The sequence below is a fragment of the Betta splendens genome, chromosome 8 (assembly GCF_900634795.4).
Source record: "Betta splendens chromosome 8, fBetSpl5.4, whole genome shotgun sequence".
Lineage (NCBI taxonomy): Eukaryota > Metazoa > Chordata > Actinopteri > Anabantiformes > Osphronemidae > Betta > Betta splendens.
In genome coordinates, this window is record NC_040888.2 from 6,604,311 (window position 1) to 6,630,954 (window position 26,644).

Here is a 26,644-nt window from a genome sequence, read left to right on the forward strand (position 1 = left end):
TTTATGGTCTAAAGGATAATTTATTGTGCATGTCCTGCATTCAAATATTCTCATTTGTTGAGATATGTGTAATTATTTGACATATTATAGTTATTATTTCAATAGCATGAAGAGCATTGGAGTTTCCCTTCAACTAAGAAATGGGAGTAGCAAAATCTGCAGCGTCACAGCCTGGGGAGGAAACACAAGCGACCTTTCCGCCAACATCTCTCCTCCGCGTGCGTTATTGAGTGAAGGAAAGATGTTATTTCCACCACTTTCCCTGTTCTCGTACCCTGAGGACGGCTCAGCGCTCAAATTGGTTCTTTGCTCAACGGTGACAAAGGCGAGTGTCTGTGACTTTGCCGCAAGAAAAGCAAATTTTATGGCAAGGTATTTGGTTCTCACTCTGAAACTATTACATTTATTAAATTTTTTTGGGACTAAATACTGCATTTGGGAGTGTTGCATTTGTGTATTTTGTATTTTGCTAATAAAATATTTATTAATTTAGTCTCAGGGCTGGATGATCGATAAAACCTGCTCTATTTAAGTGGCAACAACAGAAGCGACCGCAGTCGTGGAAAGAATGACAGAATCCCCTGGAGCCTCTGTACCTCCACAGCTGGACGACCCCAGCGTAAAGCGTGCGTATCATCTGCTTCACCGCACGCGCTCTGCCTTTAGATTCTGCTGAGCCGCTCTGATGAAGCGCCGCGGCCGCGGTCGGGAACGGCGTGTGCTGGCGAGCAGCACGGGCCCCCGGGCCGGAATCGATACTCACCTCTCCTGCGCGCCGGCGATCGGCCGAGGCCGACGTCGCAGACGGGTGAGAAGGTCAAAGAGCGCGATACGTGTCCTCCAGTCAAAACAAAGAGCCTTTCTCTTATGACGCCATTTATTCTGTCACCACTTGATAGACCGTCACAATACATCATGGACTGTACACGCCTACACACAGTCAGCCGGCACGGTTTGTTCTTTACACTTACTGTGACTCACTGTACACAAACATCGTTAGGAAGTCAAAGAACACACACGGATTTGGGCCTTTTTAAAGTTTACACTCAAACAGAAGGGGGAGGGAGGGAGCGCGACCCGAGCTGCTGGCTTCAGAAACACACACGGTCACAGGCCCAAATTCACGTACTCGCCGGTGCCCGTGACTTCTGGGAATGTGGAGTGATACTGTGCATGCTGGAGCGGGGCTGATGACCTCTGACCTTTGACCTCTGCGTCAAGCCAGTGGCGGCGGTTAATATTGACCCATCTCTCCTCTGTCTGGACCGAAGCCGCTGTGAGACATCCACAAACGACGGCGATGACACACAAACACACTCACACACACATGCATGACACTAATCACCTGTATAAACACACATACACATAGTACTGATATAAATTAACACTGTGTAAATAGTCATACATACAAAGCCTCCTTCAGTTCCTGGCAACATAGTTAGCAACTCAGTGATGATCTGATGAATCTTTTCCTTTTACTTCCAACCTTCAAAGAAGAAATGCATCCAGAAGCAACTGTGCCGCTGCTACTTTAGCCCTCAGAGGTTTTGTTCTGATGAAAGGCTGCACGATTTTGTTCAACTATGATAAGGCTCAGTGTTAAACACACGCTGTCGTGTTTCTGGTACAGCTTTTAAACCGGCCCCCCCCCCAAAAAAAACACAAAAAAACAGAAACAACACTGCAAAGTCACGACAGCCACACTAACGCATTCATGGGTGTTGGATGTCTACTTGACACGAAAACCCAGCCTGGGATTGGTTGAAATCCACTCAGTGCCAACAGACTGGGCCTGAAGTAAACGCACGGCGCTATTAATCAATTGACAAATCTACTCCCGCCGCGCTCTGCTAGAAAGCCAGAGCGCGTCATCATTAGAGCAGTCGGCCTTTGTGGCGACGGCGATGGCACATGATTCACGAGACATCTGTGCAATTTGCACGCGTGATAATCGACGTTGGGAGGAAAACACTTTTAAACCAGAGGTACAGTGATGAAAAATGCGTGTGTACGCCTCTCGTATCTCCTCCAATTCACCTTCATGGCTGAATGGGCTCAGCGCAGAAACTCCTATAATGAGCCAAGACGTGTGGGTCAGACAAAACCTGGATGGGAAGGAAAATATACATATATATATATACATATATTTAATGGCACTGAAATCAAAGTATTCTCCTTGAAATACACCTGGCACCTTCACAAGTGAATTCAACGTTTAAAACACGACCATATTAGTTTATTCATAACCCGTCGCGTGCCACCGCTCGGCCCCCTCTCATGTCTGTACGTGACCCGGAGCAGCTGCCGCGTTCCCATGAGCAAGGCTGCGGCCGCCGGCTGCACGAGGCACAGGAGCTCCTCCGTTTCCTCGACAAAGTCACCACGGATGAGCGAGGTTTTCAGCGTCGGCCGCTGTTGTTTATGCGGTTCAAGGTCCAGTTAGCGCTTCGCCTGCGGTACCGCACAGCTGATACACAACACAAACTGAAGCTGAGGCTCAAGCGAGGACCCTGTGTCTGTTTGTTTTTTTGTTTTGTTTAGCTTTTTCTTATTGTTGCGACTTGAGGTTTGAGGTGTTTGCATTATTATACCGTGCCGCTCACAGCACATCACACTTTAGTTCTCAGCTCTGAGGCGGGAGCCGGCGCCGAGCTGCCGGGCTGAAGGCGGACGCCTCCCAGAGTCCGTCCGAGCCGGGCCCGCTCTCCGTCCCGCTTCCTTTTCCCATTTCCCCTTCCTCCGGCGGGCTCCCCTTCACAGGTGGCTCTCCACGCTCTCCTTCCGGGCCTCGCGGCGCTGCGCCTGGTCCGCGAGGCCCATGTCCTGGTCCCGGCCGCGGGCGGCGCCATTGGGGCAGCGGGCCACCAGCGCGGCCCTCTCCTCGGGGCCGCAGGCCGGGGCCGAGGCCTGCGAGATGTCGGGGAGGCGGGAGACGTGGTTGAGCAGGCTGCCCGTCTTGGTGTTGGGGATGTTGCTGTACGTGTGGCGGTATTCCTCCTCGATGTTCCTTCCCAGGTTCCAGCGCTTCCACTTCTTGAGGATCTCAGACTGAACCTAATAAGGCGACAGAGATGGAAAAAGACCAGGATTAGATGTTTCTAGTGTGGAGGTTAACAGATGTGTTGCTGAGACTCACTTCTTTGTTGACAAAACAGTACAAGATGGCCACCAGGAGTCCCTGTGGAAACAACCGATGTAAAGTCAGAGATTTAGCTGATGATGCTGCGCTATTCATCAACTGTGTTGCCCTGGTTCCGGGATCCCAACCTGGAAGGAGGAGAAGAAGAGGTCGATGAAGAGCTTGGTGAGGCGGATGGTGATGGTGCCGTTTGTGGACTCGTCGGTCACGAAGATGAAGAAGACCTGATGGATGCCCAGCAGCGGGATCAGGGTCAGCGTGGACTTGGCCAGCCTGAGGAGGAGGGGGGAGGGGGGTGGGGGGTGAGAACGCAGCGGAGCACGGGGGCCGAGAGACGACGCAGAGCTGAGCGTTTACCTGAACTTGTAGTCGGTGTATCTCATCTGGTGCGCTCGAAGTTTCGACACAAGAATTTTTATGATATGGATAAAGATAAGAAAGTTGATCTGTAACAGAGAGACAGAGAGAGAGAGAGAGAGAGAGGCACATACCAGCATTAATAGCAGTTGCATCTCATATCTCATGGTTGTGCATCATGAATTCATTATTTAACCCATCATGTTATAATTATCAAACGTAATGTATTAACTGGGAGAAATTCAGCTAATGAAACCTAAATGCTTTCTGTAACCTCTTATGTATTTACTGCTCTAATAAAACATTTTTATGTCCAAACCTACTCATCAGCATTATCACACGCAGTGGAAGCTCATTAGGCTGTTGTTATGGAGCCGTGTCACAGCAGATGGCTCTTCAGGAGGCAGCAAGTGTTCTCCCGCTAAAAATAATGTGACGTCGTGACCTTTTTATCTAGTTTTTAATTGTAATTATCAAGTATTTGGAAGAACAAGGTTAACTGCGCCCTTAAAGCACAGTGAACAGGTTTTGATGTTGGTGAAAAGCGCCATGGCGTCGTTTGCAGGAATTATCGCAGCAGGAACGCTGTACGTGTGCGGCAGCAGACCCGCGCTCGCAGAGGGAAGCGGCGAAGCGGGAACCAGGCCCTCGAGTCCCTGCGCCGATTCAAACACAGGAATTCCTGTGCGCTACAGGCCACTTAGCGGGAGGATTAATGCATGGAAACTGCTGGGACGTCAGTGCCGTGGAGCTCTGGGCTCAGGACTGACCTCCGCTGAGCAGGCGTCCAATCAGAGGCGCCAAACTGTGCAAAATCTTCTTCGATTCAACCAACGTGTTTCCAAACGTGAGGTTAAAAGTCGTTTTGACTCTATCAGTGGGCTGCACTGCTGGGGCCATAATAAATTACCATAATAAACAACATCCATCTAGATATAAATATCTGAGAGGAAGAAACTCACCACGACCGCCAGCAGGATGGGGGAGCGGATGATCCACCAGTAATTCATGTTTACGTTTTGACTCCAGCACCTTAAAAGATAACAGCATCCACAGATTATTGATGTATTAAAAGATGAAATAGAAAAGATTTTAGAGAAGTGAAGAGACACTTACTCTTGGTTTTCATACAGGTATTTAGTGATGATCCACGGCACAAGAAATATTAATGGGGTACCTGTAAAAAAAAAAAAAAACAGCTGAATGAGTCACACACACACACACACACACACACACACACACACACACACACACACACACACACACACACACACTCACCCCAGCCGATGCACAGGTAGATTTTGAAGTAGTTCCTCTCTGTGAACACCGTGATGACCAGGAGGTTGTGGAGGTAGATGCCTTCCACCAGCAGCCAGTAACTGTTGGCCATGATGCTGTACTGCATCATCACCACGGCGATGCGGCAGCTGACCGTCGTCTGCAACACAGCAGCAGACATGCAGATGGAAGCTCCAGGAGCTTCGGGAACTAAAGAGGCGTGTTGAGCGCTGACCTCGCTGTTGATCAGCAGCTCCATTGGAGGTATGGACGCCCGGGGGAGTCCCTGCTCCTGGTCCCGGCTCAGGAACGGCGGCGTGATGTTGGTCTCCAACAGAGCGTCCTTGATGAGGATGGACAGCGCCCGCAGGATGAAGGAGGCGAACAGATTCATGTGGATGTTGTTCCTCATGCAGTGAAGCTTCCTAACGAACGACAGGGAGCGGAGAATCCACAAATCGACAGACGTCCTTCTTCCAGGTGGCTTCAACTGAGAATCGTGACTACCTGAAGAACACGAGGATGCCCAGCGCCAGCACCAAAGCCACCAGCGACAAAGAGTAGCCCACGGTGTACATGATCCAAATGTAGCCGTAGTACTGCTGCGGGTTCGAACGCAGGGTGATCAGATGCTCGACGCTGCCGCTTTCAAACGGTGCGCGAGACACAACAAGCAAAAACACACCTGGAACACGTGCGATACCTGGCTCGGATGAAAAGGGTCACACTCGCTGGTGTTCTCCACAGCCACCCACTGGCCGTCAGCGCTGCACTCCTGGTGAACCAGGCCGTGCTGAACTGCGCGCGCGGACACACAAGCAAGTCACTCACAGCTGTTTTTGTTTGCGCTGACTCAGCACAATCGCCCCACGGCCCCGTTTTTACCCTTATGGTGCCACGGCAGGTACCACGGGCAGGACACGCTGACGGTGGTGTTGGGGAGTCCGTCTGGCCAACACGCGTAGTTGTCAAAAGTCCTGTTGCACACGAGGCCTGGGGAGAGCGGAAACGCAAAACACGAATCATCGGACGGTAACGTGGCTCGGCGGCGGCGGGCGGAGGCCGCGGGGGTCGACGATCGTCCCTCCGGGGTTTGAGAATCCTCACCGGTGCTCGGCGGAGATCGGCTCATGTTGCGGTCGCACTCGTCCATGTACAGCGTCCAGCTCTCCTTCAGCTTATCCAGGGTAACAGCTGGAGACACCTAAGGACGCCGTCAAGCACATAAACGTATGTATATAAAGCCACAGTATATAGTCAGTGATGTAGTATAAGCAACATTGCAGGGGAAACGCTGAGAACGTGATACATCAAGTGAATTAGCATTCATCTGTTCCACTTCACTTTATATTTACAGTAGCTGTAAACAACCCGTCCCCTTATTGGGGGTGTAATACATCAAGATGACAGAGTCCCACTAATGCACCGGCTACTGTATGGACAGACGGATTCTAGGTCCTGTACAATGCTTTGTTTAAGCTTATGTACATGTATGTATATGGTCATGCTCGGGTTCCCGGGACCCACCTGGATTCTGCAGGAGACGGTGAGCATGGCCAAAAGCAGCAACTGCCGCGACATCCCTGATTCCTGCTGTCGGCGCCGGGAGGGGAAGGGGTTTCACCTCATACGGGGGCGGATCTACGCTCGCCACGCGGCCTGGAGGACACAGAGACGCACGACTCATCAGAGATCGTTGAATCATCGTCAAAACCAGGTTTCGTTTCATTTGAAAGGGCGTGTGTGTGTGTGTGTGTGTGTGTGTGTGTGTGTGTGTGTGTGTGTGTGTGCGTGTGTGTGTGCGTGTGTGTGCCAGAGGTCACTCACCTGCGCATTGACCGCTGCCACGAACGTCCCCCCCCGTGACAGTTTTTTGCTCTGAAGCCGGAGAACCAAACGAAATCTGAAACGTTTCTGCAAAAAACACCTTGACCATGGAAACATTTTTGGCTAAAACGTTTCAAATTCCATTCGGTTCCAGTCTCGCGCCTGGGAGCGTGTGGTTATTTCAGGAGATAAGACCCCGGCGTGTAACAACAGACCCTCCTCAGGGTAATGAACAGCTTCAGCTCCGGTCCAGACGGGCTGATCGGCCTCAGGGAGCGGCCTCCTGCCTGGTCGGACATCAGATACGCTGCGGTCTGCACCTTTAGCGCTATCAGGCACCGCGATATCACGGTTTCCACCGCTCTTTTCATTTAGTTTATTTTATTACGGAGTCGAATCGCCAGCTCTGGCGAAAACGAGGCCTCGCTCTGTGAGTGATTGATGTTTGTTTGACCCACACATGTGGCTGTGGCTTACAACACTTTCTGCATCTTAACACCAAGTGAGAGCAATGATTAACCAGAGCCAGTTGCGAGTGGACCCCGGGGGGGGGGGGGGGGCACACGTGTCATGGCGGACGCTCTTCTCTTCGCTCGCACATGGAAACATGGGGGACACAAGGGACATTTTTGTTCTTTTAGCGTTTTTAGCGTACGGGCATTCAGTTTGGAGGTAACACTGATTTGCTTTGCTCGACCAACGCTGAAGGTTCACTGATGCTTTTAATTGAAGGACACACAATTATTCCTTTGAACATTAATATTAATACTGATCTCAAATGAATAACGTAAACTACGAAAACAAACAGAAAATGCTGTGTTCAAGTGGTTCGGTACAATGGCCCCTAACCACTGCTGTTGTTTGCAGGAAAGTGCTTACCTTTCATTTGATTACGCTGTCTAACAAATGAAATTACAAAAAAAAAAAAAAAAGGGGGGGGGGGGGGGGGGGGGGTCGTATGCGTGCTTGAATGTGGAGCAGCAGGGATTAAAAACAAACCTCTTGGAGAACACAATAACGCAAAATGCCCCCGAGCGCCGATGTATCATTCAGCTTTGACAATGCCTGCGTAAGTGCTTCCACCCCCCCCACCCCCCGCCTGCAGCGAGCGGCCTCTAACAGGCAGCCGGACCCGGAACACCCGGCGCCGCGGCAGCTCTTTGTTCTGCCGACGCGGCATCGGCGGACGGCCCGATGACGGGGTGAAGCGGAGTTCAGAGGAGGTGGAGGATTCTAGGACGGCGGCCGCGCGTAGGCGCCGCACTGGCCTCATCCACTGACACAGCGGCCGCGTCTGTGGCTGTTTAAACGCGCTCGCTTGACAGTTCTCTGTAGGTTTCGCCTCCTTCACTGGAACGCGTCCATCGGTTGAAGCAGGAAACGCGCCACGTCAGCTGATTCGCGGTGGAGTCGACAGGAAGCGGCGGCGCGAGGCCGCGGCGCTTCATCAGCACATGATGCAGACGAACGCGTGGAGAGCGTGTCACGGACTGGTGTGTGTGTCCTGAACGCATTGTGTAAACTGACTACATGTTTCCATGTGTTTCCACAGCTTTCATCTCTACAGGGAAGGAAACGCGTTCACGGCCTCGTGTAAATATGTAAAATGCTTTTCACGGTTGATTCTATTTCCCGCAGACTGGAAAAATAAAGCAATTGTGATCTCATTGTTTGTATCTATGCAAAAGGAGGACGTTGATAATAGCGCGTGCCTAGTTTTGGAGGCTCCAAACCACACAAGTAGCAGTGGAGTGTTTGAGGCTGACTGGTGCGAACGCAGCTCCACTGACCCCAGGTCTGTGCGCTGGTTATTCAGATGTTTGGGTTCGATTGATGAATGTGGGTGGGAAACAATGACAAACGGTTGTATAACGTGTGATGACTCCCTGTGTGGGGTGCGCGTGAGCTGGATGCTGCTTCGCATTCTATCGTGGGGCGAGCTGGATCGATCCGCGCCTGCTGTGAGGAGGCAGCCGCCCCCCGCGGAGCCTCTGAGTGTCACTTTGCCTGTTAGTCTGATGCTGACAAGCGTCGGCTCAGCTCACTGGAACTTAAGGATTTAAAGAGAGCGAATAAGAATTTGAATTGAGCTTTTCGTTTTCCCCCGACCGCTGTCTCACCTGCCGCGTGGACTGATCGTGTCTCCTGACATCATCCGTCCAAATCCCACCATACGTTACACTGTGCAGAGACGAGGAAGATTCCTATCGCACAAATCTCTGGTGAGCAGCTTCCAGCTGCAACGTGAACCACTCGATTGCCAGATTGCTCTGAGATTGTGTTAAGACGGAGCGAGGAGCAGGGACGTTTCCCGTCCGCTGATGCAGATACACTTTTACCTTTTGTCCGTGTTCGTGCTCACATCCACTTTGGGATCTTTCCCATCTGCTCCAACAATACAAGGGGTTCAGCCACTGGTTCCACATGGGACAGGGTCCGTCCTGTCACCGAGCTCAGATTACAGCTAATTACTAATCCCTAATATTGGCACTGGTGCGTTCACACACTGCAGCTGAACTGATATGCTACGAACAATAATAATAATAAGAAGAAGCAGAAAGCTTTACTAAGTGCTCCAGAATAAAAAAGTAAAAAAAGTAATGTCCCTAATTCAGCACGACAGGAGTCCGACAGCACTGATGGATGCTTATTATATAACCCAGCAGAGGAGCTCTCTCCTCCAGTGTTTAATGCTTGTGAGGCCGACTCTGCTCCCACCCCACATCTACTCTGTCCACCTTGTATCTATTGTATATGGAGCTCTTATGTGCACTGGCAGCCACAGTTTATGTGCACTAATCCCCCCCCCCTCCGCTGCTCTGCAGCTGTGGAATGCGGCTCCCCTCCGCCTGGCATTCGTCAAGCTGTTTGTCACCAACGGCAGGTAAAGAACCGCCGAGCACGTTTCTGCGCCGGTTCACCCAAAAAGAGAGAGTCGGGGTTCACGGAGGGAGGCTGTGAGGGATGGGGTCGGGGACGGAGGATGAGTAATTGACCCTCGTGTGGAGGAGATGGTGACTTCAGGTGTCGTCTGCTGCTTTTCATTCTCATCTGCAGCCGATTGCTTGTTGTGCCTCTATAAACACACTCCACATCCTCCCCTGGACGTTTCGCTGCAGGGCCGTCGGGGACCGGGGCACATTAGCGCTTACAGTATGAACTCGCCGGCTGCTGTTTATGTTTTTAATACCGAAGAGCCTGAAACCCATACTTCATTCATCCCGCTAACAAGTTCAGAACTGTCTGTGCAGCCGCGCTCGGACGCCCTTTATGGCAGAATTCGATTGATAAACATGAACGATTTCAAGCTATTTCCTTGCACTCGGTCTGACCCTGCAATCGCTGCAGACATCATCATTATCTGGCTATTGGTAAAAGTATAAGATTGGATAATAATCTACCATGAGCACAGATCTGTGGTGTTAAAGTGACTCATCTACTGTAGATCGCTCTGATCCGGCCTCTCACTTCACTTCCTCCACTTAGTATCAGCATCATCTGAGATCCAAACGATGTCACGTCCGTGTGACTATCGAAGAAGGCAGTGAAGCACATTATCCTCCATGCGTGGCCCAGTTGTTGACTTTTTCCACCTGCTTGTTGACAACGAGCATCTCGGCATGTTCTGTCTCAACCCAGCTTCATTCAAGGCTCCGCTCCGCTGCTGCCGTCGCTCTGCACTGAGCCCCAACAGGCCTCGAGTGTTATTTATTTTCCCATGAAAAGCTGCGGGTTCATGTGTCGCAAATGACCCCAATTAGACATGAATCACTATACAAACGGTCTGGAGCGCGGCGACAGGCGAACACGCAGCCTGAGTTACAGTGAAACAGTGTGTTTTCAAAAGCTCCTGGGCCTGGTTTGTTTTCCGTCATTTAATTAGTCCAGTTTATAGACCGACACGTAGTAAAGGCTGCGGCTGTGACTAATCGCCGGCTTCACATATAAATCACCGTTTAGCTCATCGCTGGGTCTCGCATTTTAATCTGACGCCCTCCAAAACGCACTGAAAGGTTTCGATGGCGTTAAATGTCGCCGTCACATGTGTCGCGGGCCGAACGTCAGCTCTTTGAAGAGAAGGAGCTGAGGTTCGACAGGCGAGAGGTGACGGGCCCGGATCAGGCTTCACAGTGAGGGAGACGCGACGGCTTCTGCCATGTTCCCGCTACAGACGTGACGAACGAGCAGAGGAAAACGTCTGTAATGTACCGCGCTCTGATGGATACACAACTTTTCCTGGCGACAGCGACAGTATTTGTGTTTGTCACCGCACGCGGTGACGGCGAAGGAAGGAGGCTGCGTGTCAGTGGATGGAGGTCAATGTCTCCCACTGTTTACACAGCGAGTGGACGCCCGACATCGGCGGCTCCAAGGACTCGGCCTGTGTCAGTTCACAGGAAACCAACACGCGTCACGCATGTGTACATGTACGTGACGACAGGACAGCACCACAGCCACGTCACAGCCCATCGGACCGGCCCGCGTGCTCTTGAGCAATCCTCCGTTGCCCACAGGACGAATGAGCCCAGGCTGCGGACGTGGTTCTAGGATTTCTGGTCCCGGCTCGTCGGCCAAATAACGATCCGAAGCTCAGCTGGAAGCTAAAAGCGTAACGAATGACCATGTTCCAATTCACGAGCACTGACTCAGCACACGGCTCGTTAGGAGGCTCCGTTTCATACACTTTATAATTCTAAAGTAAGATTTTTTTTGTGTGTTTGCATCATTAAAACGGGTGAAATGTTAATAACTGCACAGATTTGCTTAAATCCATTAAGTCAGTTTAGCCTTTAATTACTGACAGTGCATTTAGAGGGTCTCTGCTCATTAAAGTACCACAGGCCCTGGATCTTATTTACAGTAACTATACTGATGCACACAGATGCCTGTGGGCGGGAACGAATGCGCCTCAGATCATTCTGTTCCTTATGGCTATTTTTTTATCATTGACTCTTTTTCTGTGCGTTTTTATTTCTAACGTTGCTTCACCCCCCGGACCCGAAGCAAACGCGCGCTTTCCACGCTTTCCACTTGAACAGTTGTGCCGCCGCTGTGATAACGGGCCGAGTCGGGCTACACTTGACCCTCGACCCACATGCTGCAGACCAATGTCGGGCTAAACCAACAGAAAGCAGCCCCATGCTGTCACCGTGCCCCCTCCAGTTCCTCACTGCGTCGCTGTTGCCATCAATGAGGTGTCGCTTCCCGGCCGCCGCTGCTTATTGTCCCCCACCGGGTGCAAATCGAGCCGGAACGACGCACGGCTGGCGCCTCCTAAACGCTCGGGTCGGATCCGCAGCTGGACCCGGCAGACGGGACTAATTACACAGACCTGCCTCCTTCCCATCATCACGGCCCACTGACGGCTCCTACAGAAGCACGATGCGCTTCTAAGACGCTTCAAGTCGTGGCCTCCTGAGCAAACAGCTCCATCCACAACACAGGTTCAAAGGAAACCTAACGGACAGGTTGACTGTCTGTTGAACACTATTTACAGCAGAGACTCCAGGAAGGTAAGTATGAACATATGGAAGGAAGTCACTGATGTGTTCAGTTCACATCTGGTGACCTCAGATGTCAAAGACATTTGGATTCCACTGTCTTTTACCAAATCCTTATCCACTAACTTTATCCCATCTGTAATATTAACACCTGTAAAGTGAGAAAAACTATTGCTGAGCAGAGAACACGGAGGAAAAAGGAAGCAGGCGGAGCCACATCAGGACACGGCTCAGATGAGGAAATACGTATAGAAAGTGAAAAACGCCCGGTAACAACGGCAACATCACAGACTCAGCACCTGAATCAACTCGGGCCACGGCCGCATCAGCAGAATCACAGCCACCACAAACCAAACCGCTCTGGAGCTTTCGTTCTCACTCTTCCTGCAGAACCTCCAGCGACTTTAATGGCAATAATAACCGTTATAACACTTAATGGCTTTTTATTTGTGCTGAATTTATCGAGGATGCACGTCTTCAGCCCATAAAGGAACGATGCGTCAACGTGTTTGTCCCACCAGGTTCGTCTCCAGCCTCATGTTTAAGGAGGCTAATGATGCATATTGTTTACTTTGCCCTCAATACAGGGTGTTAGCGTCTCCTGTGCAACACCCTGTAATAATACGAGCCCCAATACTCTGCGTCGGTACCAGAGATCCGCTTGTGTACTGTATTTCTAAAACACGTCATTATAATTTCCTGTGTTTGGATTCGAAGGTGTCTTTAGAAGAAACCAATGGCCGCTGCGCTCGGGAACATTTAATAAACTCTTAACTTATCCGTTTAACCTCACATGTGCCTCAAAGTCAAACGGCTGCTCCCAGCGACACGGGAGTCGATGAGGATTTAATAAAGAGGTGGACGTTTCCTGCCGCGGCCAGGAAGGGATCGGCTCTGATCCCTCCCATTCACGTGTGTGTATAAACGCTGCGTTTCCTAACATAAGGCACGTGTGTGAGAGAGAAAGTCGATGTACAGTTTATGTATGTTGAACAAATGTGGAACAAATGTCTTAATCAATAACCTGAGTTGTTGGTCTAGCGTTATTATTTGACGGTCCAGGACTTTGTTAGTGTTCGCAGACAAGGAGTTGGACGGTACTTGAGAGCGAGTGGGGTCCAGATGAGCCCTTATCACCGCCGTGTTACGATCCAGAGTGACAGCTCTTTGTGACGGGGGCTATTTTTAACCCCCCCCTGGCTGCGTCTGCTGCTGTAACTGGACGGGCGACCACGACCCGAGCGTCCCCGTCCTCCGCAGGGCCGCGGGCCAGCAGGCCTCCTCCCGCCGGGGACGCGCTTATTGCGCATTGTCAGAGCGGTTTCCGCATGTGAGGCTGCGATCCGTCTTCCTTTCAACCGCTCGCCTCTGTTTAACCTCCCGGCGGTAGCAGTTCACCCTAAAAGCATCAAAACGGCCCAGAAACGCGTGAGGCAGCACAAAAAAAGGGGGGGGGGGGGGACTGCACGTCGGCACCGTATTTCTCCAGACGTCCACAGCGGCCACAGGCAGAGAGCTGAATGTTTACACGGAGGATAATCCTCGCCTTGGCAGCATCAGCGGCCGACACTCAACACGGCACGATGCAAAATGAAGATGTGCAAAGGAGAGAGCAAATGTTTGGGACCAACCAAAAACTGGAGCGCGTGTTGGATCCACGCGTCAAGGCTGTCGCTTCCAACCAAGACACCATGTGTGTCTACATCCTACTGTCTTTTGTTGTCGTATAAACACCAACTGTTACATTTATATGCACTTGATGTATTTAGGCAGTAACGTATTGCTGCATTTGGGCATTTCAGGTAAATATCAATTAACCTCCCGCAGGGTTAAGATTTTACATACTGGGAGAATCACAAAGCGTCGCCCTGACAACCGCACTCCAGCATCAACTCTCTGCGGTAGTTTACAATATGACATAACGTACCGCCCTTGACTTTTACAAGGAATTTTGATGTACTCTTCATCAAAAGAATTCCAGGAACAATAACGCAGCCTTGGCTTCCTACCACGCAAACGCACCCACGCCTTTTAACGAGAACTCGGGTTCACGTTATTAAAAAGTATGGTGCTTTTGCCAAGTCACAAAATTGCACAGAAAGATAAAAATAGCTGTGATTCAGCCCTTATTAATATGCGGCTGAACATTCTCATACAGTAGGAAGCTAAAATATTTAAATGCACTCACTGCTTTTAGTGTTTGCTCCGTAGCGACAGACGCTCAGACATGAACTCAACGCAGCCTTTCGCCCCAAACTTCATTCATCTCCTTCGTCCGCACGCGCGACGGAGCCGACTCAAAGTTCAGCCCGGCCGATTGCAGCAGCGCTTATAGAACACGGAATGACTTCATGCATCGCGAGACGGCACTAATGTGCATTTTGTATGCATTCAATCACCTGGACCTCGCACTAATGTTTACAAATTGCCTCTAAAGGAAACATACCGCGGTGCGCTCGTCCGTCACGCGCACGCTGCACCTGCACACGACGCGCGTCTCTTATATCACTGCGACAGATGTGTTGGGATCATAATGAATATACTTGTTTCGTTATGCGCGAGAGGTCTTTGCCCAATAATAGGCGCGTTTATTATCTGTGCGCAGTGGAATAGGACTCACAGGGGAGTGAGGGCCCCACATGTTGTTCCCTCAACTACGTGACGCTGCCCAACTGCTTCCAATTAGGGTCAGAATCACTCCTGGACAATGAATTCCCTCAGCAATTCAATTCTTTTATTCTGAAAGAACTAATGAAATTATCCTGCCTGCTTCAGGATTAGACGCTTTTTTCATTACGGTGGATTGATAGTGTATTTAATGCTGCCTCCTTGTACCATAAAATATTACTGCATGAAAATGCTGATGTTGAACATTCTGGCTTCTGCTTGTTTATGCATGTTTATGTTTTTATAATTATTTATTAGACACACATTCGACTCAGAACAGAACAGCGCGTAGACTGACTCACTTGTTTTAGACTAAAACATGTCAAAGATATGAAATTGTGTCTGAGCGTTAAAGTTATAGTTGCTATAACATAAATTGCTCACCTCATCTTTCTGAAAGAGGCTCTTCAGACCACTGCGTTTCATTTCCCCTAAATATGTTGCATGTGTAGTAGATCAATGACTTACAAACTAAGTCACTAAGCAGAACGTGCTAATAAAAATAATATCACACATGTTGCATTTTAGAACCTTTGGGAGCTTTTGCTCTGTTGCTTCTCCACATAATCGAACCCACCTCCGTTCAACTCTTACGGGTCCCGCACGCGTTTCCGCGCTATAGGCGAAAGGCTGCGCCGCAGCGTCGCCCGCACGCGCTCGCACGCGCGCCGCTGGATCTGACAGCTCGGCCGCCGGACTCCACTTGGACACGGTTTTATTTGGAGCACGGGCGATAATAACACCGACTGCCGCTGCCAGACGTCTGAGAACCAGAAATCAGCGTGTCCCAACACGAACGCAACCAAAAATCCCAAGCATGCGGTGACCGACGGGCTCAACGTCTGCGGCTCTCGGAGTTTGCAAATCGCGTCAAGCGCATTTCGAACAGTCACAGTAACATTTTATTGATTTGTCCTGCGGACTTTTCTTATATCTTAATCAAATATAAACCCCAACTGTTTATTTGTTAAGTGATTGCGTTCTCCGATTCTCGAAGCGCGTGTCAGTGGAATCAAACTAAACATGGGGACAAATAAACATGAATTACCGTTGATGGGTTTCCGCTGATTTTCTCAGTCTGTGCTGCTCTGCTTCTCATTTTATCAGATGCATGTGGCAGGAAATATTCCTCTGGGTCCGAGTGGCTCCGTTTAAATCCAACTTTCAGGCTTATTCGCCGCCTCCCCTCGCCTCCACTGCCCTGTCAGCGGCTCCAAAGGATTTTAACGACTCTCGTTTAGAATGAAATAAATTAAAAAGTAAAGTAACCGACCGACGCTCCGTCTGCGTTATTGGCCGAGTGAGCACGAGCCGCACTGCTCCTCCTCGTACCCATGTGACGTAATCGACGGAGGGGTATTTAACCTGGGACCGTGGGCGTGGGGAGGGGGGGTCTGAGCGTCAACCTTTGTTGAGTTTGTCTGGACTTCTGATTCTAATGAGTCATGACCTGCAGGATTTCTGAATTTTGTGTTGAGCGGCCATTATAATTGGCTCTAATGTCTTGAGGTTTCAGTAGATTTCCACCAGTAGGTGAATCTGGAACATGGACACATTTATGGATCGACATAATGAGAAGAAACAACTTTGACAGAGGTTTCATTGAGGCCACTGTACGTGCAAATGCATGGGGTGGGTTGCACATAAACCTAAATGCACATCTGAAGAATCTGCTTCTAGTGACACTGCTGGATGAAAAGTCCTGCGGTCCAACTGGGGAAGTGCACGTGTGAAGCACAGCGGGAGAAATGTGAGCGCTTCACCCCTGTAAGGATGATGTCAGCGATTAAGGCCACTTAACGGCCATTTTGCAGCTAGTTTGGATCCAGCTGTGCTCTCAGCTGTATTCGCCTTCATTTGCCTTTCAAACAACCTTCGGTTCTGAGGATGAAGCTGATCAAACAGGCGCCAAGTTTAAGCGTGTCACAGACCTTTATGGCGAGATGAATGGAAACAGAGGCAAACATCTGTTCAAAGACACAGACTGTCCTCCTGCAAAATGGATGTTCATATTTCATGTCTTCCAGTAATATTTAGGTGACCTCTAGTAGTTCTACTAAATATGGCAAAGTGAGCTAGAGAGTGAGAAAGTCCCTATAGGGAGGAGTTTAGGGTGGACTGAAAAAACCTGGACTTTCCCACAGGAAGCTAATGTTTAATTCCATTGTCAAACTATGTATTTTGTCCATGATTTAAAAAAAATGTTGGGAGTTTATTAGTGTAAACATTGTTACAGAGCATTTATCTGTCTTTTTTGGGGGTCTTCACCAAACCATGACAGTTTCATAAACATGTGATTATGTGATTATGAACATTAGTTCTAAGACAATACTGTTCCAGTGCAACAGCATGCTATTTAAAGAGATGGCAGCTGTCGTGAGGGCCATAGTTCCAAAGATGTTCCTGTAGGTCGTATGCGATGGTGAAGACAAACAGAGCCAGAGGAGCTTCTTCCAGGCGTCAAGTGTTTGTGCTAAGCTACGTTAGCCAGCTGCTACTTGTGTGTTAATATGACTGGGGTTTAATATATCGTCTCCAGGCTCCTTCTGACTGGATAGCTTGTTTCTCTGTCTGGTTGTGCAGAAAAAAAAAAAAATATATATATATATATATATATATATATATATATATATATATATATATATATATATATATATATATATATATATATATATATATATATATATATATATATAGTTTTCTTCCATCTCTGTGATTTCAATCCCGGCCCGATTCAGAATTTGTGCTCTAAAGAAAAAAAAGAAAAAGATCTGAGGAACATGGTTTGTGTTGCAAAGGCAGATGGACGTATGTACAAATGACTAGGCTGTGCAGGATACTGAAATATTTAAATTTACTTAAATTTACTATTTTTTTATTTTTTTATTTATTTACTCCTTTCCATTACGGAGCCTCATAGCACGTTAACAATAGGAGGTGAGCGCTGTTTTGGTGAATCCGTGAACAAAACAATGTCGTTTTTTTTCTTGCAAAACTGGCCAACAGTGTTTAACGTGAACTTTGCTCATAAACATGGTTCATGGACTTTCTACTTGTGTCAATAAACTCTGCAGGGCTGAAGCAACGATCTGTTGGACAACACTCAACCTTAAATACAATGTTGTTAAATGATAGGAGAGGCTTCGGGGCATTTAGGCTTTATTAAAGATTTTCACCTCATTACATCCACCAACACAAAAGAGCTGCATTTGACCTATTAACCCTTTCACCTCTCCTAAATACCTGTTCTTCCTTATTTACTGTACTGATAAGAAAAGCCATAGATCGCCTGTATTAGTGGACTGTGTCAGCAGATGCCATTTCTCAACCTACACACTATAATCAGTCATGTGATGAAGCAGCTGTTGAACGTCCCAACGAACAGGACGACGCAGCAAACGGGACCCCGTGTCCCGTTAAATATGAAACGGGCTGCGATGTGCTCTTAAGTCGACCATGTCACACGCTCTTCTACAAAATGCCTTTAAAGCAGCTATCTGCAACCAAGAGCTGCACTTTTTTGAGCAGAAGCTATAGTAGTAGCTTCATAAGTAATAAGAAATAGAAATAATTCATTCTATAAAACAATGCATTTCAAAATCCAACCAAAGTCAAAGTGCATGCGTGTCTGTGCAGCTCTCACATCATCCAGCAGAGGGAGCCAGTCGACCACAGCGCAAAATACTACATTAGAATTTAAAAATCACGGTCGCGTTTGACCCATGTTCTCCTTAAAACGTCCTCTGCTTAGTCCTGTGCAGGTTGCAGACTGCTCCACCGGCCACATTACAGCACACGCGTGTTAGCAACTGTATGGAAGGTAAATATTTGAGGAGCGATTAGCTCCCGAGCAGAAGGCAATGTAAACATTGTATACATAGTTCAATGAGCTTCGTTTTTTTTTTTCTGGCGATGGAACGTGGCCAAGTTCCGAAAGCAGACCCTGTGGGATGGATAACAGAACGTGTGTGACTGAAAGAAATGATGTGTGCGCACCCACTGGAAGCCACCGCATCAAAGGAAAAACTAACGCTGAGGTCTAGTGAAAAAAAAACCATATTGACCTGTGAGGAATGAAGAGAAAAAACACCTCACAAAATGTACAATGCTCCTGAAGAAGAAAGAGTCGGTTCTGAGGTGAGGAAGGTCCAAAAGGCAAGCTGCAGTGGGAACGGACAGGTGTGACTGCACAACACAACAATGTGTTATGTCTGTGGATCAACCGTGGCCCGGCCACTGGTCCCAGTGGGCCCAACTGGAGACACGCTTGTTTCCCCAGTCTGGTCACGTTCTTTGAGCCTCAACCATTCGACTGCTGTAGCGTTTGGCAGGACTGGAGTTTTCCATGACAAAAACAATGCGATCAGTGAGTTGTGGCGAGCGAAAACGCTTTTATGGATGGGACGACTTTGGTTGGTGAGATTTCCACTCACTTTTAGTACAACAACGCTCAGTTAAGCCTTTGTTTAATTGTGATTAATTAGATATATTGTAATTGGAGAAAGGAGCATTGACTCAGTCTCCCATCCGCTCCGTGGACATCAACAACATCAGCAACAGGCTGCTGCTTGAAGCCTGTTGCTGGTGGATGGAGAGGCCTAGACGGCGACAGGGCCGCGCTCGCCGCGCGTGTAATTACTGTGAGAACGGCGGCAGGTGTTTATTCATGGAGATTACGGAGACAGCGGAGAGCCCAGCAGCGCGTGTCACACACGTGGACCTGAGGTTAAAAATGACCATTTGGCAGAAAGCGTTATCTTCGTATTCATACACAGACCAACAAAGACTGGGAATCCCTAAAAAAAGCAGAAGGCAGGCATGCGATGGAAACCTAAACCACTGCAGTTTGTCCACAAAGACTTAATAGCAGTGAGACTCGAGTAAATAATACAAAACAGCAGCTCCAGAAAAACCCCGTCTCAAACCCTTCCTCGAAGCTCCGACTTTAGCATCTGGAAAACATTAAAAGCAGTAAATAATATAATCATCCCTGTTTATGGTCAGTGAACTGCTTCACCTGATTCGTATGCTTCACGTGAAGCCACGGCTCTGGTGTCGGTGTCACAGAGGCTGACTGAACCCAGAATGTGTCTGGTGTCAGCATTTTCAAACTCATTCAGATTCTGCCCGACGGCAGAAAGGCTCCAAACACATTCATTAGCGAGTCAGACGGACAGGTACATTTGTTTGGGTGACGCGTGGCCCCTCCCACCGCGTCATGTCAGCAGAGAGGCGTTTTTCAAACAGTTCTCAATGTGAAGGTGTCCTGTCATCACAGCGAAGAGAGAACGCATTATTAATATGTATAGGGAGGAAGTGCTGTGCTGACTCGAACCCTGAACGGGGCCTAACATTCACCACATCCTGGCGAAACCACCGCATCATTCAACTGGTATTAGTGAGATGGAAAAGTGGGGAGAGAGAGCAGAAAACGGCAAATCCGAGTTTAGGACAATCCTGATTAATGTCATAGTAAACAGTTGTTCCAGAAGCATCAACCACACACAGTGAGTACAAACACATGTTCACAACGTTGTCTGTGTGTTTAATCTTTTTTTCTGGCACATATTTGAACCAATTATCAATCATTTGTGAAGCTCGGTTTCGTGTCGGCCATTTTGATTCCTAGTCTGCACTGTGCTGCTTTTGATGTTTGATGAGACCCGAGGCAGAAAAAAGAGACGGAGCAAAGGATGAGAAGGTCAAAGGTCAGTCTGTGGCTAGGTGATGTTATGACTCTCACTGTCTGGCTGCTCATGTGATCAGTGGAATTTTGGCATCCTGCTCGTTACCACGGCCGCCGCCTGCAACGATGCGTTTGAGGGAAGCAATAAGAGAAGGAGACTGCGATTTCATTTCAACAATGAGTTCATATGAGAAGCGACTCAAATCAGCCACAATTATGTGAACCCCTGGAGTTGCCTAAAATATGTTCCTGCTCCATTATATACAAATAGTTTATTCCATCAGAGGGAAGTATTTTATTAGTTTTATCTTGTTTATTTTGCTGCGCATGAATACATTCACTGCAGGATATGGAACAAACATTACCACGAATTGTATTAGTGTCCTTGTGCCACCAATGAATAAATGATGACTGTGGGTTGATGTTTTAATATGAAATAAAATGAAATGGTTATAAAGCCGTGAATGCGAGACATTAAATGCTTTGCAGTAATCATGTCTCGTCTGTGCGGAGCTCTACTGCCCGCTCAGACCCAAACGAGGTCTCTGGCGATTCACACTTAAATGAGAGCGTGGATCAATGTGGGATCTGTCTTTGTGTTCACGTGGGAACAGAACATTGGGTTCAACCCGGCCAGGCGGAGGTAACAACGCGATTATCCGCCGTGCGAAGCGATCGATCCCAATGTGTCCCCCCCCCCGCACGCCGGCTTCACGCAGGTGGAGGCCTCAGAGAGGGGGGGGGCGCTCCCAGCTCTGATCCTGCGCCAATCAACGCGTCTGCCAACAGACGGACGGGGCAAGAAACGCCACGGGGCGAAGCACGTGTTCAGTGCGAGGCCGCTTTGATCGCAGGTCTGATGCGTCACTGCTCCTCCGTTACAGCAAGAACGTCGGGAGGTCCTCCCTCCCGGTCACGTCAAACCCCAGAACTTATAAATGTCTGAGACGCATCACAGACGATGCGCAGCACGGAGCACCATAACGCAGGTGAGTCAAACCCTTTAAAGTTCATCTGACTTTTTAATTGCAATAAAATATTAGTAATAATGTGAATGAGTTTACTTTACACACAAATCATCAAAAATCATCAATGGGAGCCTAAAAACATTTTGGACTCTCAGTCCTTTACGCATAATCTAAATAATTTAATATTTTAACATTTTCTTGGCATTTTCATATTTACTAATAATCAAACTACAAATATAAATAAACCAATACAAGAAAACACATTTTACCACCAATAACTTTTAATGAATTTCATACGTAGATCAGTCAATACTTGTAGTAATTAAATGCTGTGAAATTCATTTCACGTTCTGTCGTTTATTTTCTTGTCACTGTGCCAGAAAAAAAGTCACAATTGATTAAGTCTGTGGAGCGTCTGCTTCGTCGTCGTGGTCGGTCCCACAGGAGCGAGAGCCGCGTCCCGAGGCGGAGCCGGAAGCACAGAGAGGTGAGGAGGAAGCGTCCACCGGGGACGGCACCCCGTTAGACCAGAATCAGCCCCTTAATGGAAGCACTGGGAACGATGGCCCAATGAGGTCGTGAAAGTCACAGAGCTGCTGTAAACAGTCCCAGAGCCCACAAAATACCCTGATACTCAAAGCCAGGATGCAGAACTGGTCCATTTCAGGTCCTGTGGGGCTGAAGACCCAGAACCTAGTCCGGCTGATATTTCCTTTTTCTTCTCCTCCTCCTCGTCCTTTCCGGGCATTGATTGAACTTTACAAACAGTGAAATGCCAGGAAGGAGGCTTTAAACGTGCACGTTCTGGTCCTCGCTAACAATCATCAGAACAAATCTCGAAGCGGCCCATTTTAACATGGAGGCGTCTGCCCTTTTATGCGTACAGTGAAAGGGCGGCGCGCCTGCGACGAGGCCCCTGAGTGTGACGGATGCTCGCGGGGCCTCGCGGGGCCTCGCGGGGCCTCGCGGCTCCCGGGGGACAAAATCGCAGACACAATAACACGATAACAGCCCGGGGAGAGGCCCCGCCGATGTTTGTCACATGTTTTGACTTGAAGTCCGCCGAGGACGAACTGGCAGCAGCTTCCGAGCGAGGATTCTAACGAGCAGACGTCCATTTGACACATTGAGACCCCCTTCGATTTCCGCGGACTCCACAAACCATGACGCTCGTCTCATTCCTTCCCCACCAGACTCCGCCAGCGCTCCGGCATGGACCCCACCCCGCCCCCCGCGGTGACCAACGCGTCCTTCAGCGTGTTCGACGGCTGCGAGCGCCAGGTGGAGGCCGTGCTCTTCGACCTGACCCTGCAGTGCGTCAACATAGTGGTGGGGGTCCCCGCCAACCTGCTCGTCCTCCTGGCGCTGGTCCGCAGGCGCAAAGCGGCCTCCACGTCGGACGTGTACCTGGGCTGCCTGGCCGCCATGGACGCCTACTTCGGCGCCATGACCCCCGTCAACCTGCTGAACCTCTACTACTGGCGGAGCAGGGAGGTGTGGTCGGCCGTGAAGTTCTCCTACGGCGTCAAAGACACCAGCGGCCCGCTCTTCCTCTCCTGCATCTGCCTGGACCGCTTCGTGGCCGTGCTCTTCCCCGTCGCCTTCGGCCGGTGCAGGCGGGCGGCGTACCGGGTCGGCCTGGCGGCGCTGGTGCTGTGCCTCACGCTCGCCTACTCGGCAGCCAAAGCGGCGGGGGGCCTCCCCGGCTTCGAGAGGGTGTTCACGGGCGAGGTCCTGGCCACGTTCGCGTGGATGGTGGTGTGCAACGGCAGCATCCTGTGGGCCCTGAGGAGGACCCCCGGCTCCTCGGGCAGAGACGAGATGCACCCCATGAAGAAGAAGGCCTTCAAGGTGGTCTCCTCCGTCCTCTGCATCGTCGTGTTCAACTACCTGCCGCCGGTGGCGCTGTTCCCCTTCCAGGACCACTACTCCCCCGACGCGTTCCGCTGCTACGTGCAGCCCGCGGGCTTCGCCTTCCTCAACATCAGCAGCACCACCCAGCCCCTGGTCTACCTGTCCCGCCTGGGGACGGCGCCTTTCCTGCCAAACACCTGCGCCAAGAGGTGCTGCAGCTGTGTCTCGGCCAAAAACAAGAATCCACCACAGGAAATAGCATCTCATTAGGTTGATATAAAAAATAAATCATTTACGTGTTGAGCCTAAATCTGTATATGCTTTGATAGTGGGAACAAAATACTGCAAATGTAACGTTTTCGTGATAATTTTATTTATGATTTTACAAATGACCACGTTAAATGAATTGATTAGTATAGCGATGAACTAAACAGTTTTTATGAAACAATTTTACAAACTGACTCATGAAGGGCTCATATAAAAATATTGGTTTGACTTTGGCGCCATCTTGTGTAAATAAGAGGCCATTCAACAAAATCGTTCAAACCCGATGAACGGGCCGGAATCCTCACAAAGCTGAAATTTAAAAAGTCACAACGCCACAATTAAGTCACAGCAGAAACGTTGTCTGACATTTTAAGAAAGTGAATAAATTCTGCGTCTGCTTATTGACGCAACATTGTAACAAGAACCTTCTGTGGCATTATTTTTAGCGGGTGACTGCTCTGCGTGTAGAAATAAGGAAGCAAAGCCTCCGTGAATGTGTGCGTGAATGCATAAATCACAGTATTGTCCAGAGGATCAACAAAAGACACTGTCCCTCTGTTGTAGTCCAGCTGCACTTCGATGCGTTCGGGCGCTCGTGGGAGTGTTAGCGGTGTGGGGGGTGACGTCATGGCCCTGAACTCCCCGTCCCGGAAACACAAGGTCCAGTAGCCGTTTTCAGGCCGGGCGGCGACCACGGCGTTCCTCGGCACCGACAGAGCGGCCACGCCCAGCAGCCAGTCCCGGTTGCTTCCTGTTTCCACCGCCCAGCGGTGACTTCCTGAGCCGAGCGCCGTCATGGCCACCACCTCGGCGCTCATGTGGAAGCGCTCGCCGTTGTCGGGGCAACGGCCCGGCTGCTTCGAGTAGCGCAGGGAGGTGAGGCGGTCGCACAGCACGAGGCAGGGGTGCGCGGTGTTCGGGTCCAGGGTCACCGGCGCTAAAACGGAGGAGATCCGCGTCAAACGGGGCCCGGGTTCGACACGCCGGCCTCTCCATAATACTCACTGAAGTCCACGTGGTCCAGCAGTTTCTCCCACACCGCGTACTTGAGGTTGCACACGTGCTTGGACACGTCCACCAGCAGCCCCGACATGTTGTCGGACCCGAGCGCGAGGCTTTTGCATCTGTGAACACAACAGATGCCGGTGCTGAGACAAACCAAACACACAGCAAGCGGCAATGATGCGAGGGAACGATGGCGTCGCCCTACCGATCCTGGGTGGCTTTAAAAGTCTGGAATATAACAAAAATTCTCTGTTACGGAGAAGGTTTGGTGAAAATACTGATTTAGCAGCTTGATTCCAGTGTGAGCGCCGACCTGCAATAAGTGCATGTCGTCTTTCTCCAGCTGCTCCTGGATGATGGAGATGGTCTCCGTGAGGGACAGCACCTCGGCCGACACCTCCCGGATCTTCTCCCTCATCGCCGCCGTCTTCTCCTCCGCCTCCTTCTGCACGGCCGCCAGTCGGGCCGACTCCTCGCGCTGCAGGGCCTGATGGAGCTGCAGGAACTGGCCCTTGATGAACTGCTGCGCCTCCAGGGTCTGACGCTAAGACGCCGCATTATTACACGTGTATCAGTGTTGTAGTTAAGCGCGTCGGCTCGTGGGACTTACCTGGATGTGCTCGAACATGTGGGCGGAGCTCATCTCAATCCTTGTCAACCTGTCCACCTTGTCCTGCAGGCTCCCGAGCGACCGAGTCAGTTCCTCCTGAAAGTCATCACGCATCGACATGGTTAAATTCAGGCGCGCAGCGCGAGTCGGTGGAACTGGACGGGCAGCATTCCGCTGGCAGGCGTCGCCGTCTCACCGGCTGGTCCTTGGCAGCCTTCCTCACCTTGCAGTCCAGCGCGGCCTCCTCCGCCGGCGAGCACTCGTGCCCCTTGTGCAGCCTGGAGGACTGGCACACCACGCAGATGGGCTGCCTGTCGGCCAGGCAGAACAGCTTCATCCTCTCCCCGTGCAGATCGCAGGCGGCGGCCGCCGCCGCCGCCGCGTCCTCCGGCGCGGAGCTCCGCCTCCTGAGCTGCAGATGGGCCTCGCAAACGTTCCTCAGGGCCAGGTTGGACGGCGGGCTGCACTTGGAGGCTCTCTTCCTGCACACGGGGCACTCGCGCAGCCCCGAGTCCCAGCAGCGCTTCAGGCAGGCCCGGCAGAAGCTGTGGCTGCACGGCAGCAGAACCGGGTCCCCGAAGATGTCGCAGCACACGGGACACGTGAGGTCCTCCTCCGGGATCGACATGATCACGCACACGATCGAGTGAATCCACAGAACGGCGCCTTGGGTTCACATCCTCAACGTTCAACTTGTCTCGGAGCTCGCTCGCCGCCGCTCCATTGTTCTTGACAGTAGGAAGCGAATGCTGCCAGTTTCCCTGTGCATGAGTAACGTAAATCACGCTGCAGCGCAGACAACACACTTCAGGAAACAGGAAATCAAGTCCCATTGGCCAGTTGCTGGGGAGCTTTAAACTGGTTGCTGACTCTCAGCATGTTTGGAATGCAATCATACAGGATATGACTGTGAATGTTGTCTGCTATACTGTAACCGCCCAGGACCTTCTTATTCATTCTAGTTGTCTAGTTGCGTCTGTGTCCATCACTTAGTGAGTGGCCGTTCACAGACGCATTAACTGTGGGGGGAAGTTAGAACGAGTGCGTTGGTTGTTTACAGCTGTGTTGTTTTTTTAGATTTGAACCTTCTGCTGTGTGCGTCCAGCAGGTAAAACTGGATGAACCAGATCAATAGTTGGAAAGAAGACAGACATCATGATGCAGGGCAGCATTTAGAGCTCCTCATTCCTTAATTCTCATATTATTTAATGACAGGATATTGCCATCAAAGAAAGGAAAAGGCAAAAACAGATGACATCCAGAAATAGAAACAACCTCGTGATCATTTCTATCTATTTTTGGCATCAGAGAAGAGGAAGGCATCTGATTTTAAATGTGAAAACCGTAATATGTGTTTGTAGCAAGAGAAATGCTGAATATTATATTTAGTGTTTATACATTATATTATAAACCGGAAATACCATAATGTTTATTATGTGTGAATTCCAGTTGTTTTTGTTTTACAAACGAATACAGAAATCAAGC

The 26,644-nt window shown here is 49.9% G+C and overlaps 3 protein-coding genes across 6 annotated transcripts; 1 reads left to right on the forward strand and 2 right to left on the reverse strand.

The window, feature by feature from the left end:
* Positions 1-859: 859 nt before the first annotated feature.
* On the reverse strand, positions 860-16,099 carry gcgra (glucagon receptor a). Of its 4 annotated transcripts, none has more exons than XM_029159594.3 (14): positions 15,818-16,099; positions 6,302-6,433; positions 5,882-5,978; positions 5,660-5,767; positions 5,478-5,572; positions 5,282-5,376; positions 5,010-5,199; positions 4,775-4,934; positions 4,613-4,673; positions 4,459-4,528; positions 3,497-3,585; positions 3,268-3,412; positions 3,137-3,178; positions 860-3,054 (listed from the first exon to the last, which is right to left on the reverse strand). In XM_029159594.3, exons 2-14 carry the CDS (start codon positions 6,353-6,355, stop codon positions 2,755-2,757), a joined length of 1,506 nt encoding a protein of 501 aa, XP_029015427.1. In that variant the 5' UTR covers positions 6,356-6,433; positions 15,818-16,099; the 3' UTR covers positions 860-2,754. The 4 variants fall into 4 exon arrangements, with proteins under 4 accessions (XP_029015427.1, XP_029015425.1, XP_029015423.1 ...); XM_029159592.2 differs by having other exon boundaries at positions 5,282-5,373; positions 5,460-5,572; XM_029159590.3 differs by having other exon boundaries at positions 5,460-5,572.
* A 6,531-nt stretch (positions 16,100-22,630) lies between these two features.
* Positions 22,631-23,639, forward strand: LOC114860900 (G-protein coupled receptor 183-like). The gene has a single exon (XM_029159806.3). The coding sequence runs from the start codon at positions 22,636-22,638 to the stop codon at positions 23,545-23,547; it is 912 nt and encodes a 303-aa protein (XP_029015639.1). The 5' UTR covers positions 22,631-22,635; the 3' UTR covers positions 23,548-23,639.
* Positions 23,629-25,971, reverse strand: LOC114860673 (nuclear factor 7, brain). The gene is made up of 6 exons (XM_029159432.3): positions 25,383-25,971; positions 25,160-25,255; positions 24,863-25,093; positions 24,755-24,777; positions 24,550-24,668; positions 23,629-24,481 (listed from the first exon to the last, which is right to left on the reverse strand). The coding sequence occupies exons 1-6, from the start codon at positions 25,785-25,787 to the stop codon at positions 23,943-23,945; spliced, it is 1,413 nt and encodes a 470-aa protein (XP_029015265.1). The 5' UTR covers positions 25,788-25,971; the 3' UTR covers positions 23,629-23,942.
* Between the last annotated feature and the right edge of the window lie 673 nt (positions 25,972-26,644).

Bases quoted from the DNA above. Each gene is read 5' to 3' on its own strand.
- gcgra (XM_029159590.3), bottom strand. From the start codon at position 6,355: ATGTCGCGGCAGTTGCTGCTTTTGGCCATGCTCACCGTCTCCTGCAGA. The intron at 4,674-4,774 runs GTGAGTGTGTGT...TTTTTTTTACAG, and splicing joins CTACCTGTGCATCGGCTGGG to GTACCCCATTAATATTTCTT. The intron at 3,055-3,136 runs GTGAGTCTCAGC...TCGCCTTATTAG, and splicing joins ACTGTTTTGTCAACAAAGAA to GTTCAGTCTGAGATCCTCAA.
- LOC114860900 (XM_029159806.3), top strand. From the start codon at position 22,636: ATGGACCCCACCCCGCCCCCCGCGGTGACCAACGCGTCCTTCAGCGTG.
- LOC114860673 (XM_029159432.3), bottom strand. From the start codon at position 25,787: ATGTCGATCCCGGAGGAGGACCTCACGTGTCCCGTGTGCTGCGACATC. The intron at 25,094-25,159 runs GTAAGTCCCACG...GCGGCGTCTTAG, and splicing joins ACATGTTCGAGCACATCCAG to CGTCAGACCCTGGAGGCGCA. The intron at 24,669-24,754 runs GTAGGGCGACGC...TTGTGTTCACAG, and splicing joins TTTAAAGCCACCCAGGATCG to ATGCAAAAGCCTCGCGCTCG.